Below are 15368 nucleotides of genomic sequence, written 5' to 3' on the forward strand. Positions count from 1 at the left end.
TGAATTTATATTCAATTATAATAATACAATTATATACAATATCTATGTGTATATATTTTTCATCCCTGTTTACTTGCACGTCTCTATCATTTTGAATGGACGACAATTTTCTATATAATATATATTATTTCCCGTCTAGGCATCATATAATACATACATATACTAGTGTCATTAATCATTTGTTCATAGAGCTGCCTTAACTATTTTTGGATAGTTTGCGGCTTACGTTTAAATTATTAGGATCGTATCTATATTTATATATACAATGTATACATAAATATACATTTAGTATTTTTGTTTCTCTAAATGTTTAGTTTTTTTAATTCATTATATTAATAAAGATATTATCCAACAACGTTAAAAACTTACCTTAATAACGTTCTATTTTTCTTCTCTCTTTCGCACTCGGGTAAACGGCACTTTCTTTATTGCACTTACATGATGAATGGAAAATTTGCCCACGTTTTTCTCCCAAACGAACGAGAATTTAAATGATTAAGCTGAGATGACGGAATCATAGGGTGATGCCTTGATTTCTGCTTTTTATTTCATGTTTAGAGCTTTTATGAAAAAAAAAAAAATAAATAAATAAAAAATAACATAACAAAAATTTTCAATAACTCGCTTTAATTGTTGAAAATTTATCTAACGATAGATTATTCACTTAAAAGAATTGTGCTCAGTCAAAAAAATACGGTTTTAGTGCTACAGACATTTTTTTTCGCCATCCTAAAAATAAATTTTTTTTTTACATGAAAAAACTATGTCTCCATGATATTTTGACTAGTCACAATTATTAGAGGTTTGCGAATAGGTCCAACTTTCGAATTACTTGTATCGAATCGAATTGAAGTAATTTACAAAATAATTACTTTTGGTTACTTTAGAAAACTTAGTTCACCATTTTTGGATAAAATAATTTCAAGCCAAAGTATTATTAAAATTTATTTTCGGCCAGAAATCGGCCCAGAGAGTGAACACAAGGACGAAAACTAGCTAGGCCGAAAAATGGCTGATACTTAGGCCTAAACAAAACCGAAAATAGACTGACTCAATTTTCGGCATGTTTTTCAAGAACAATAAAATTTCGTTGTAATTTCGGCCAGATCTAGCCATTTCATTTTTTTTTTCGGTACATTTTCCGCCAAATATTTTTACACAGGATAACTTAAATATTTTAAAGCTCATCAAGATTTTTGGATTAGAATCAAATAATTGTATTCGATTCGATTCAATCCAAACGCGATTTGCGAACTCTTAATAATTATACCATCAATTGAATATATTTTGTCATAATAAAATAAATGAATTATTCGTGAAAAAGTGTTTAAAGTAATAATAACTTAATGACAAAATATATTAAGTCAACATGATTTCTGAAAAAAAAAAACTACATAATATATCTACATTTTTTTTCATTAAGCTCATAATAGTTATTGCCATAATTTACCGATATTAATAAGAGTTGTTCTACAGCTTGTTTAGATTTAGTATTAAAATACTTTTTTTGTTTCATATTTTAAGTCCACTGCCTGTACTTACTTGATCTGTTATTATTGTAATTATTTTTGTTTTTGGTCAGACACCTTACTCTTATATAAGCTGAAATACGAGTATAACCAATAGTAAACATAGTCAGTTAATGCTTCTTAAAAATAATGAGTAGATAATACGGTATTATTTTCTTTTAATCTCCCGAGGTAGGTATTAAATTATTGAGAGACGTTTTTTTATAACTATATATTAAAATGAATAAATGGAATGGTCAAAAATACATGAAAAATGTACGAAAAAATAGTATAAAAGGCAAGGCAACAGTCGTACAAAATGCATGTGTATGTATTATACGTGAGAAATCGTCGATGAAGAAGGGAATGAAAGCGTAGAGGGGGTTGATTAATTGACACTACTGAAGTTCTAGAGAGAGACGTCACTTGCAAGACTGCCTATATCTAGCTTTACCACGTGCTTTGTTTACTTTGTTCAAAAACCTGAAATATCTTTGTCCCATTCATTATGTATACTACGATACATATATCAATGAATACACTTTCAAAATTAACATAACGTTTACTTTTCTAATTGTTTATTCGTATATAATTTCTATAATTGTTTTCTTTAATCCCACTGCAACAGAAATACCTTTGCGTTGATGATAAATAATTATATTTGTATTGAATTTCATACGACACATTGTATATAATATATAATATGATTATAGTATTGAATTTAATGCATTACTGAATTAAATTGTTTGTGAGCCGCTTTTTGTTGAGAAAGGGAATAAAATGGAAGTTCAGAATATTGATGCAAAAATATCGACTATAGCTACCGTATATTCTACCAATATATATTTCTGCACTTAAGGCAGCTGATAGTGTCACCCTCAAAACCTATAACTTGGCGGGGCACACAGCATGGGGGATAGTCTTTTCTCCCCTCCACTTTGGCGACCTTTTCTACAATAAACTGGAGAAAGTTTTCAGGGGACCATTGGCACGCGCGTCAACCCCTGTACCTTATTGTATTCATTCTGTAGCCCCATCCCCCCTCGGCTGGCCAACGAAATCGTCACTGAGCTGCACAAATCATTTCGCCTCACTACCGGTTGGCTCGGTACATTTCTTGTTGCTACAAACGCGTTTAGAAGCAGACAAACGTGCCAGATATCACTGGATTTCATAATATGAGTGTTTAGTTTATAATATTACGTTGTAAAATAATTAAGAGTGCGATCAGTAAATTTAAAAAAATAGTGCGGTGTCGTTTTGTGGTTGAAAGTTAATATTTAGTTTATATTTTTGTGACGAAAATGACGAGCTCAGCTTATTATTCAAATAGTGAACCTGCATATTGGCCTTATCCTCAATTTACTGATGTATGCAACACTGGGTCAATCCATTCTACGTCAACGTGTCAGCAAGTGCCTCTATATCATAATCACCAGCAACAAAGCTCATTAAGTTATGGTGTGAACAATAATAATACTAGTTCGAATGTATCTCCTCCTACCAGCTTTCTAGAGACAATTTTGCGACATGGGAAAGAAGCAGTTAGTGAAATATACAGTAGTTCAGATAATAAACCAAATCCTGAACTGCAGACAGCTTCATACATTCAAGGAACAACTCCTCCCTATACTCCATCATCTTCAGATCAGAATTCTCCATTAAGAAATGTCGATATGAGTACTGCATCTCGGGAAAAATTTGAGTTGCCACCAAAATTACTAGAATCTGAAGAAAAATACAAGGAGTGCAATTATTCTATGCTGCGGAGTAATACCGGAAATTGTGGTGCATCTTTAAATAGATCTGTTCCCAATTCAAACGATTTTAAAACTACAAAAATGGAGTACGAATCGGATGAAGATGATAAATATGACGAATCGGATATTGCCCACTCCCCAGAAGATGCCAAATCAGTTCTGCATCAACCAGTTGATTATCCTTGGATGAAGTCTAATTATGCTGGTAATAAGTCGTTTTATTTTCTTCTTAATTATGTCCTTCCAATTTCTATTCTGTTCTAAATTATTTGATTGTCTTCCTTTTTTATTCCATTTTAAATAACATTATTGTATATTTAGCGTTGGGAGAGGCAAAACGGAGTATTTAAGGAAATACTAAATTTTCGGGAACTCAAATACGTGGAATATTTTTTTTTTTTTTTTTTTAATGACATTATAGTGAAAAAGAAAAATTTTTAGCTGCTGTTAAAAAAAAATTTTCATTTTATGTGGGCAAAATGGGGTACACCCTTAAAAAAAGTGAAAACAAGAAAATTCCTGAATATTAAATAAATTTGATTGAATTAAATTTTTTTTTTGAAGTAATTTACATAAAGAAAAAGTACATTTTGTATAATTATAGGATGCAAAGGATAAAAAAAAGTTTTTATTATAAAACAAACGTCATTAATATTTTTCGACTTTAAAAAACTAAGTTTTTTTATTAAATTTTTCTAGTACCACCCCCCCCCGTATTGCCCCTTTAACCCCATATTATCGAAATTTTTGGAAAATTCATGTACCTGAAAATTTAAACGATTTTCGCAAAACAAAGAAATGAAAGTAAGACATCTACTGGATGACTAGATTTCTAAAATAATTCACATATAGACGCTGGTAAGTCAGCCGAAAATCTTAGGCCACCCCAACCTCTAGAACTAACCCTTAAGCAATCAAATTACATGACTTTTTATCATTTTCATTGCGCAAAAAAACGTTCCGATCTTTAGGTGCATTAAAATTCCATGTTTTTTTAACTTAACTATCATTTGTTCTTCATAGACGGCAGTGCGATGGGCCAAAAACGTACCAGACAAACCTACACTCGTTTTCAAACATTGGAATTAGAAAAAGAATTTCATTTCAATAAATACTTAACCAGGCGTAGAAGAATCGAAATAGCGAATTCTTTGAGTCTCACAGAAAGGCAAATTAAAATTTGGTTCCAAAACAGAAGAATGAAGGCCAAAAAAGACGGCAAGACTGGAGGATTTGGTTTAGACACCAGTTTTAGCGATGAAATTCCGTCTCCAAAACAACGTGAACCAGAGAAGCTTCCGATGATGACGTCAGTTAATTCCACAACATCGATGTTTCATAATAACACGTCTAACCATAGTTTAAATTCTGTTCCATCACCGTCGATTAACATCCATCAGCAGCAACAGCATCAATTGCATTCTGCTTACCTAAGTTATCATCAATATTCGCAAGAACATTTATACCCAAGTCAAGATCACTTTCCTTATCGTGGCATGCATTCTTATACGGAGAAGCTCAGTTGAAACTGAACTTCAAATTCTAAATAGATGGTAACACTAGGTATATATATATATATATATATATATATATATATATATATATATATATCTATATAGGCAGCTGCTTGAAAATAACCATTATAATTTATGACTAAACGGTTCGAATAGCCATTCTACGTCAGGTATTTAAGACCCGTTTCTTTACGTTTAAAATTGCACAGAATAACATCGTAATTTCTGTCTGACTTAAATTTTTCTTTTCTTTTCTTCGTTCTCGCATAAACAATAATGAGAAGAAAGTCATAATATAATATTTACCCTAAGCAAATTGTGTTTATGAACAAATCATTTCAAATAAGAAATGTTTTCTATAATTATTTGTGAAATTCTCGGCTTATTGGAAATCATAGTTTCAGTAAGCTCTTAAGCTACTTATCGATGTTTGTCTTCATAAATACTTATTTACACAACAAGATAATAAAGTTGAAATGCTTAATAGTTTGTAGATGTAGCTCTCGAAAAAATTAATATATTATAAGTTTTTATCAATACCAATGAGAAATTTCAATTCATTGTAAAGAAAAACTTTTATTGGTGCAAAAATTTTTTCTAATTTTTATATTTATATTTTTTTAACAGAAGAAAAACCTAATTTATTTACAGTATTCCAAAAAAAAAAAGATAAGATTAGCATTTTTCGAACTGAACTCATATTTCTTCAAATAAAAACATGATTTTTAATAAAATTTTCCAATTTTTGCACTAAAAATAAACTAGACTGAAAGTTTTCCATAGCAAAATTTCTTGAGAAGAAAATACAACATTCTAAAAGTAATTTTTTTGTCGTGGTGTTTGCTTTCGTTCTCTGAAAATTATTTATTAACGATAAAATATAAATTTGTGGAAATACAAGCTTTTAATTCGGAGTTCGAGAGGACGACCCTATCATTTTTTGATTTTCTATCTAAACATCAATGTAATATTTGAGCTCAACCCTTACTAGTAGAACTGCACAAAAAAAAATCAAGGCTGATTTTAAAAATCATAAATGATAATAGATTTATTTTTATTTTTGTTACGCGTGAAATTTTGAATTCCTAACGATCTTGACTCTAAAAAATTTGATGTATGTGATTATTTTATCGTATTAAGGGCTTGAATTTCATTTTTTGAAACCACACAGAAAATATTAATCGTTCGCGGCTAGTGATTTTTTTTGTAGCAGCTAGCAATTTTTCTTCTCCGTGCATACTTGATTTATTTCTGTAAAAATAATATGAGTAGCCTGTAGAACTTTGAATTAGAGTATTACAATTTTTAAAATTTTTTTGTTTTTTAATATAAATTATTTTTTATAAATCTAATTAGCACTGAACATCGACTTTTATGACATTCTTTTATGTATGTATAAATATGTACCTGAAAACAACTCAAGGAATCATGAAGTTGTCTGATCTTCTGAGTAGACTCGATAGTTCAATTTAAATTTATTTCCTTAATCAGATAAAATGGGATCGAGATTGTTTCCAAAGTTTGTTTTTAAATGTGCAAAAATATGAAAAATTTCGATAATTTAATCAAAATTAAATTCATTCAAAAAACGTAATTTGCAATACAATTAAGACTTAGAGCGTCGAAAAAAAAAATTTTTAGCAAACCAAAAATTTTGAGCGAGTAATAATAAGATCTTAAATTTAAGAATGCAATAAAAGAAAAAGAAATTTTTTAAAGGTAGTTTGAAATCTATTGCGCAGCTGTGCCAATTTAAATGACATAATCCTTCTAGTTTAGTCACAATATTATTTGAAGAGTATTTTTATATTTATTATTCGGATCAATACTAAAATTGATCATTATTTTTCAATTTAGGCGAGTGAATAATATAAAGAAACATATATACATAATATATTATACATTATAAAAAAAAATAACCACACTTATTAATTTTTCGGAAAAAATTTTTAATCGAGTTAGAGTAGCCAGGCAATTAGTCTTGAAAGTTACGAGAGAAAATAGAAATATACTATTAATTTAAAATTATTTACACGAAATTTTTAAAGATATTGATATTTTCAAAGAACTGAAGGTAATTTGAATCCTATTTTATTCTATCTCATGTATCATAGAGATACAACAAACGAAGCGAATTCGTATATTTAGTCTTATCCTATTCAGTTTACATTACAAACGTATTTTTATTCGAAGTTAACTTTTGAATTTCGTAATATTTTGTATTCATTCTACTCCATACAATGTTTTAATAGTGATTAATAGTGTGTTCCACCATACCTGCACCGAAAGTTAAAATTCTTGCTCCGTTTAGAGGGAAGTAAGTCATATTATTTTTTCATGAGAGAACAAATGATAAAAATTAGCGCATGCGCCATTCTTCCCACAGAGGGAAAAATTTACACTTGCAGGTGCAGATTTGGTGAAAAATTATATACGCACCATAAAAAAAGATAGGACGTCCTAATTCACGTGTGTGCCACCCTTGCTTTGGCTCAGATAGACAATTACGCTCGTGGGTTGGAATATCCTACTTTTCTCACTTGGTGTGTAATATACTATTAATGTTTTATGTACAGTATGGCCTATTATTTGTATGGATCAAAGAGTAATTTTAAGAAATGCTCATAAATGATCATAAACTGACTGATTTTGCTGTATAAAATAGTTCCTACTACTTTTAATTAGTATAAATAATCATAAATGTATATTATAACCAACTCTATCTAATACATCAACGCTTATATATATATATTAGGATGGTCGTTAAAAATTAAATTTTTTCCGACGCCCCATAGAAAGCTTTTTTTTAGTGAAAATACGTGGGGAATTTAGTTTTTTCGTTTTTAAAAATAACACGTGCCGAAAGACAGTCAAAGTTCATTTTTCGATACAATCGCGGTTTTTAACAAATATGCAGATTAAAGGAAAAAACCATAGGAACAATTTTGTAGGAAATTAAATTCTTGACAAAAAAAGTCATGTTCATTTTTTTTATAAAACGGGTATTTATGAAGATATTTTAAAAAAACTTTTTTAGATCTTATCAATTGGGTATTTTAAGGATAACGAATGTTAAAAATAACGTGTTTTCATAAATATAGACAACTTTGTAGCTCGTAACATATCAATTATTATTGCTTGTTACAGTTTCTGTATACTTAGAAAAATGTTATTTTCAGAGTTTGTAATCCTTAAAACGCTCAATTCATCAGATCTGAAAAAAGGTTTTTCAAAATATCTTCATAAATACACATTTTTTAGAAAAAATGAACATGACCTTTTTTGTCAAGAATTTAATTTCCTACAAAATTATTTCTATGGTGTTTTTCTAGAATCTGCAAATTTCATGAGATATTTAAAAAAACCGCGACTGTATCGAAAAATGAACTTTGATCGTCCTTCGGCACGTGTTTTTTTTTACTTAGAACGAAAAAACTAAATTCTCCACGTTTTTTTTTTTACTAGAAAGAAGTTTTTTATGGGGCGCCTGAGAAAATTGAATTTTTAATGACCACCCTAATATATATATATATATATATGTATATATATATATATATATATATATATATATATATATATATATACATATATATATATATATAGATTGAAACTTGCACCGAAAAATTATCAGTATTCTGTAAATACATTATTTATATTTAAATCCAATCAAAATCGTGTATGTGAAAAATTTTATATTTAAATAGTTTTATAGAATAAGAGATAACTAGTCTATTTTGTAGTTATATCGTTAAATGATGTTTATTAACATCTAGAAGTATATGACATATATATTTGTATTTGTAATAACTGTCGAATAAAGTATATAATTAATTTTGATATTTCAATGACTACACAAATGAGAACTTAAATCATTTTCTTGTGTATGTATTTTCAGTTTTTGATTTTTTTTAACCAGTATTAATGTCTTTATTTTATTACACGAAAGGAAGCGAATAGCGTTTTCTTCAATGTAACGTGGTAATCATTACCATATGACACGGAAATAATTACCATGTAGCATGGTTACCGTTGCCAAGTAGCATGACAATCATACTATGTAGTATGGTAATCATACTGTGCAACATAGTAATCATTACTATGTAGCAAGTTAATAACACTATTCAACATGGTATTTATACTATGTAACATGGTAATCATTACTGTGTCGTATTGTTATCAAACTATGTAACATGTGTAAGAATTACCACGCAGTATGCTAATTTTTACCGTGTAGCGTGGAAATCACACTATGCAACATGGTAATCATACTACGTATCATGATATTATTCATTTGTCATAGTAATTTTTTCAATTGTAAATGGTTACGAGAACCATGCTCATATGGGAATGACTTCTATGCTGCATTGGAATTATTACAGTTTCAATAGAGCTGGTTCAAATTCAAGGTATTCAGGTTATCCTTGACATAACTATTTATAATTAAATAATTTTTATAAAATACAATTAATATTGAAGCATTTTGATGCTGACATTATCGCTCTTTTTTACATAAAATAATTGAACACATTCGAGGGCGCTAATATTTATTTTGTGAGAGACAATTACAGTTATTGTTCAATTTCATGAGTTTATTTTTAATGCCCGTTCTATGTCTAAAACCATGATTATTCATTATTTCAGATTATCTAAGAGAAAAAGGCGGGATATATAAAAAAATTTTGATAATAGAAATTAAACTAAAAGAGAAAATTTAAAAACTGATTAAAATAATAATATAATCATTACGGTCATCTTTTCTCTGCGATTATTCTGCACGCGGATAAATAATTCTTGTTTGAAATACTATGGTGACATAGTAATGCCAGACCATGTATGAAATCTGTCAGAAATCGAAATTAATGTACTGCAAAAATATTTATGGTCATAGTAAAATTTACAACGATTATATTAAAAAATTGCTGTAACTATTCTAAATTTTATTATAGCCATAGAAATTTTTGCTTGAGTTTATTTTACTTTCCGTCAGATGGCCAACATGCTTTGGCATTACTATGACACCACAGTATTTTATGCAAGAATAATTTCTCCATGCATCGACTACCGTATTAACGACAATTAAAATGGAATAATAACGCAAACATTAAAAAAAAATCATGAACAAAAATTCAGTGATGAGTATAAATAAAATGAAAGTAATAAGATGAGTAAATAAAAAATAAACATGTATAGCTTTCGAAATATGTAAAAGAAAAATAAAAACGCTACATCGTTCTTCAAATATACAAGAAAGGTATACTAGTTTAAAAGAGGAGTTGGAGCATCAGGGGCTGAACGGCAAGGGTGAGGGTCGATATTGTGCTTGACAGATAGTTTCCCATTGCTTCAGTTATTCATCATTGTTGGTTCACGGAGATGTATTGCTTTTCTCAGTACATGTCTTAGCTCTTGTCTCAAATTGAATGTTTCTATGCCATTCATACATTATTATGTTATATTGTTATTACAAATTTTAGAAAAAACAATATTTTTTGAAAAAAGAGACTATAATTAAGAAATAATTTCATGTCTACGAGACTTCCAATTTTTTGATGTCATCGCAAAAACTAGTGAATTATGTTTTATCAATTATTCGGTTAGATTCGATAAATTTATGGCCAAAATCATTTTTACGTATTGAGAAAAAAAATTGGAGTTGATCACTGATAACCCAAGCATTCTTTTTTTTATGAACATTTAATTTATTTTTTATTTTCATCCAACTCTCTGACACGAATTGTAACTAAATTATCAAGAATTAACTTATCCCTTGAATATTTATTTCCTACTCGGAAAGAAAATTATGGGAATGGTTCCTCTAATTTTGTGAAATTGCATCCTATATCAGTATAGGAATGACGACCATAAATTATGGGAGCAGTTCCTATAATTGTAGGAATGTTACCCATAATTAAAGGAATAGTTCATATAATTATGGGAATGGTTCCTATAGTTATAGGAACCATTCTTATAATTTATGGAAATACTTCCGATAATATTATGGGAATCATTCCCATAATATATAGGAAGATTCCTATAAATTATTGAAGCCATTCCTATAATATTATAGGAATGGTTCCCATAATAGTATGAAAACGATTCCTATAATATTATAGGAATAGTTACTATACTATCGTAGGAACCATTCCTATAATATTATGGGAACGATTCCTATAAGAATGTTTACAAGTTCTCTGAATTTTAAAAACTTAAGTCGTGAGGCCGGCTTGCAGAATCATTAGATTTATATAACTTATTTTTCAATAGTTTATAGTGCAACGAGTGTGGTAAACTGTCAACTGTCTACAAGAGTGAATTTGAGCTCGTAATTAAAATGGGTAAGTAAAACATTCCGTTAAATTGTCTGAGTATTTAACACAACAACAACAAAAATCTATGGTATCGATTGCACGAAGAAAAAAAGTCGTTTCTTGTCAAAATTAATGTTTGGATGTAAGGCCCTCCCGACTAGAACGATTTCTGATTTGGCTGAAGCACTATGAGAACCTTTTCAGATTGACATAAGGTTTGCCTTGATCCGAAAACTCTGACGAGTTCCTCATTAAGATAGTTTTATTAATTAGAAAGTTGTGTATTACCTTGGTGGATCCGAATTACGGGAATAACATATTTTGCCGTAATTTACCCTAAAATACGGTATTTCTACGGCAAATTTGTCGCAATTTACGGCAGTTTACACTAGAATACGGTAATTTCCGTTATTTGGGGCATTTTTACTGTTAGCACGGTAATATATTTTACAGTTATTACAGTGCGATACTTCACTTTACGGTAAAATATCACAGGCCTGCCGCAATTTTACGTTAAATTAGCGCTCGTTTACTGTAAATTTCCGGCAACTTTCCGTTCTCTGACTGCGAGTTCTCCATAGAAATACCGTTTTAGTCGTAAAGTACCGCAACTTTACCGTAAGTACCGGGTTTTACCTCAAACACCTTAAATTGTGGTAATTCTTCCGATTACCGTAAATAACGGTAATTACCATAATTTACTGTATTTCGAATCCACCAGGGTAGGATCCCAGCAGGGTTGCATTCTCGCTTGTTCATCGAGCTAAAAGTTATAAATGTTATTGTTAAAGTCTCGAAAAGAATTTTTTTTTTATTTGCTTCAAATACTATGGGGTTATAATTGAATAACTCATTTGACCGTATAAAAATTTCCAATCCCTTTTTAACCCTTATCGGTTGAACATGGGTCGTTTGTGTCCAAATATTGAACTGTAAATAACCTACATGCCTCCGAATTTTCATAAAAATGTTTATTGAAAAAGGAATTTTCAGGGTTGGCAACACCTTTACTACATAGTTAGAAGTTCAAAGAAAATCTATGAATTTATTAAAATTTTTTCTTACAGAATAGCAGTTAAATAAGTGGTGGCCGCTAATGACCCATGTTCAACGTTTACGAGTGCTGAAAATTGCGACACCAGATTATGGTTAAAATTTTATTGATCGACCAAAAATTAAACAGAGTACATGGAAAGAAAATTGTAAGAAGTATTCCTATGTATTATAGTAATGGTTCCTTTAATATTATGGGAATCATTCCCATCATATATAAGAACGATTCCTATAAATTATAGAAACCATTCCTATAATATTATAGGAACTATTCCCATAATATTATAGGAATTGTTCCTATACTAATATGGGAACCATTCCGATAATATTATAGGAATAGTTTCTATACCAATATGGGAACCATTTCTATAATATCATGGGAACCATTCCTATAATATTATGGGAATGGTTCCTATAATATTATAGGAACCATTCCTATAATCATAGAAACCATTCCCATAATGGTATAGGTATGATTCCCATAATTATAGGAATTGCTCCAATAATTTGTGGTCGTCATTCCTATACTGGAATAGGATGAAATTTCACAAAATTAGAGTAACCATTCCTATAATTTTCTTTCCGAGTACAGAATAATAATCTAAATTTATATAAAGAGTACAACAATCTTTGCATCAGAGAATTTTTTTTCTTTATCAGTTATGCTCTAGTAACATAATGAATATACTATTTACATTTACGCGATTACATACCTAGGTCAGCGCAGTAAATAGCATCAAGGCCTTGAAATCGGAAGGATGTGAGTTTTAGCCCAGTAGCCACACGGAATTGCGTCGTCATTAACAAAATTGTTTGCATCCTCTAAGTAATGCTCCTGATTCTAGTTCAAGGAGCTCGAAAACAGTGGGAAGTTTTAGAGTTAGACCATACAGCAGCCGCCGTTTTTAAAAATTTTTTAGTTGCATTCTTATATGACTCAAAATCTACTAGAATTTTTTATCTTAAAATTCTGCCACATCTAAAACGTAACTTATTACTGCAAGTGTTATTCAAAGTAGTTTAATCATTTAGTATATATAAAATATTTACATATCAATTGATTTGAATTTTACACTGATAATAGACAGAAATTCTTAAAGATATTTAACAATTTCGTAATTTGTCGATAATTATACCATTGCGAATCGAAGCGAAGTTAAAAAAAATTGAATTTACGAGGAATGTGTTTTTCTATCGAATATACGCTTATAGTGACAGCTCTTGAAAAATTACTGGTGTGAATAAAATAAAGTGTCCGTTAATAGATTAGATGGTTTTACATCATTAATAGTTTTTTTTTTGTTTGATATTGATTGGAAGTGCAATCAAGTGTTATACTGATACAACTATCAGCTTTTGTCAATAAGAAAAAATGGAATTTTTTTTTCTGTTAATAATAATATAATTTATTTTGGAAAAATTTCAAGCATAAAAAAGTATGCAGTTTAAAATATAAAAAATTGAAAACTGCAAAAAGAAAATTATTCGAGTTACTACTGTTAAAATTTCATAATTTTCTGGTGTTTTCTAGTTCTATTCTGCCGGCCATTGATGGTAAAGATTCAAAATGCATATGTTGGACAACATAAGCTCTTCACTTACACACCATTCTGTTGTCTGCTAACATTACTAATAATTAATATTTTACAAATGTGATAGCAGACAAAATAAAAAGTGTATCATAAAAATTTGTTTGAAGGGGAAATCTATAAATTTAACGAAATGAGACAGTAGATTTTCATAAAAAAACATGAGAAAAATAGTTGAGTCTACGAGTAATCTTGAAACTTCTAACCATTTTCGAGTTTGAAGAATTAGTATATTACACACTTTGGGAGAAAAGTAGGTCTTTCAAACCACCGTGTATGAAGTTGAAGGTGACAAACATGTGTATTATTTCTTCTTTTACTCTCTGGTGTGTATATTATTCTTTACCAGATCTCCATATGAAAGTTTAGTATCATTTTTATTTGCGGAAAGAATTGCGCATGCGTTTATGTTTTTCATTTGTTTAAGAAACTCAACTTTCAATGCAGGTATAATGAACAACAGTTTTAAAAATAAACGGTACGAAAAAAGATTTATTTAATATGACAATTTTGCTCCTTACTTTCAGCTGAAGTGTGACATTTTTCTGAAAATTTCGCTGGAAAAATCGCGATCATGAAAAACTGCATTTTAACAAACCGAAAAAACCCAATGATTAATTATATCAAGTTTCAACAATGAAAAGTTTAGGCTTTGAAAAGAAAGTAGGGAGTATGGTAATGATTAATATTCTACATATGGTAATCAGTCTTATTTTTGAAGGAATGGGAATCATTACTATGTAGGATGAAGGTACACTTATGAGTACCATTTTTCTGACGATTTTTACGATGTTACACAGTAACCATACTAAAAATGCATATTACTTTTCACTATACCTGCACCGAAAGTTTAAATTCCTGGTTGTTTAGAGAGGAGAAAGTTATCGTTTTATTCTTTCATGAAAAAATAAATGATAAAAATAAGCACTTTAAATTTAAACTTTTAGGTACAAATCTAGTGAAAAATTGTATACACACCACGGAGAACATTTCAATTCGTGTGTTTGCCACCCTTGCCTTCGGCTCGACAATTACACATGCGAGTTGGAATGCCCTTCTTTCCTGTCTTGGCGTGTAATATACTATCGAGTGTGAGTATGGATAGATGTAGAGGTGAGGGTGCATGAGTGCATAAAAAGAGAGTAAGTGAAACGATGAGAGTGGGAGAATGGGGTGATGCACCCATACAAAGAAAAAGAATCAGCCCATTACTGGGCCGTAAATGGCTGCCAATTTTCAAGCATCGGTCAAAGATCGGCTAAATGTCGGATGATACCAGTATGCTAAGCATGGCAGTCGCAAGCATTTTAGCCAATCGTGACAATCAATCATCGGCCAAAGCTTAGTATCAAGAGCACACGATCAAACCGTTAGCAATTAACGGCGGTTAATTGTGCGCCGTTTTTATAAGCAAAGAGACGGCTGCCAATAATTCATCATGCACAAGCCAGTATAGTTAGCCATTTATTGGCCAATCATTGCTAACCAGGCATCAACCGATCTATGGGAAAATTTCGAAGCTCAGCGGCTTTGTATGGGTCATAACCGCGAGTATGATACGATCAGCTGTAGACTATCACTCAGTTTGCTAACAGAAAATCATGTCGAGAGATTAAAGAAAACAAGATCATACGAG

At 30.0% G+C, this 15368-nt stretch overlaps 2 protein-coding genes across 2 annotated transcripts in view; both read left to right on the forward strand.

Moving 5' to 3' along the window:
- LOC103580580 (homeotic protein Sex combs reduced) overlaps positions 1 to 15368 on the forward strand; it is a 127820-nt gene that overhangs the window by 61533 nt on the left and 50919 nt on the right. Inside the window, exon 3 of the transcript XR_008403428.1 lies at positions 11047 to 11117. The gene's annotated coding sequence lies outside the window, so the exon portion shown is untranslated. The remainder of the gene's footprint in view (positions 1 to 11046; positions 11118 to 15368) is intronic.
- Positions 1446 to 5457, forward strand: LOC103580029 (homeobox protein Hox-A5). Its single transcript, XM_014440484.2, has 2 exons — positions 1446 to 3473; positions 4292 to 5457. The coding sequence occupies exons 1-2, from the start codon at positions 2813 to 2815 to the stop codon at positions 4792 to 4794; spliced, it is 1164 nt and encodes a 387-aa protein (XP_014295970.1). The 5' UTR covers positions 1446 to 2812; the 3' UTR covers positions 4795 to 5457.

The sequence above is a fragment of the Microplitis demolitor genome, chromosome 3 (genome assembly GCF_026212275.2).
Source record: "Microplitis demolitor isolate Queensland-Clemson2020A chromosome 3, iyMicDemo2.1a, whole genome shotgun sequence".
Classification (NCBI taxonomy): domain Eukaryota; kingdom Metazoa; phylum Arthropoda; class Insecta; order Hymenoptera; family Braconidae; genus Microplitis; species Microplitis demolitor.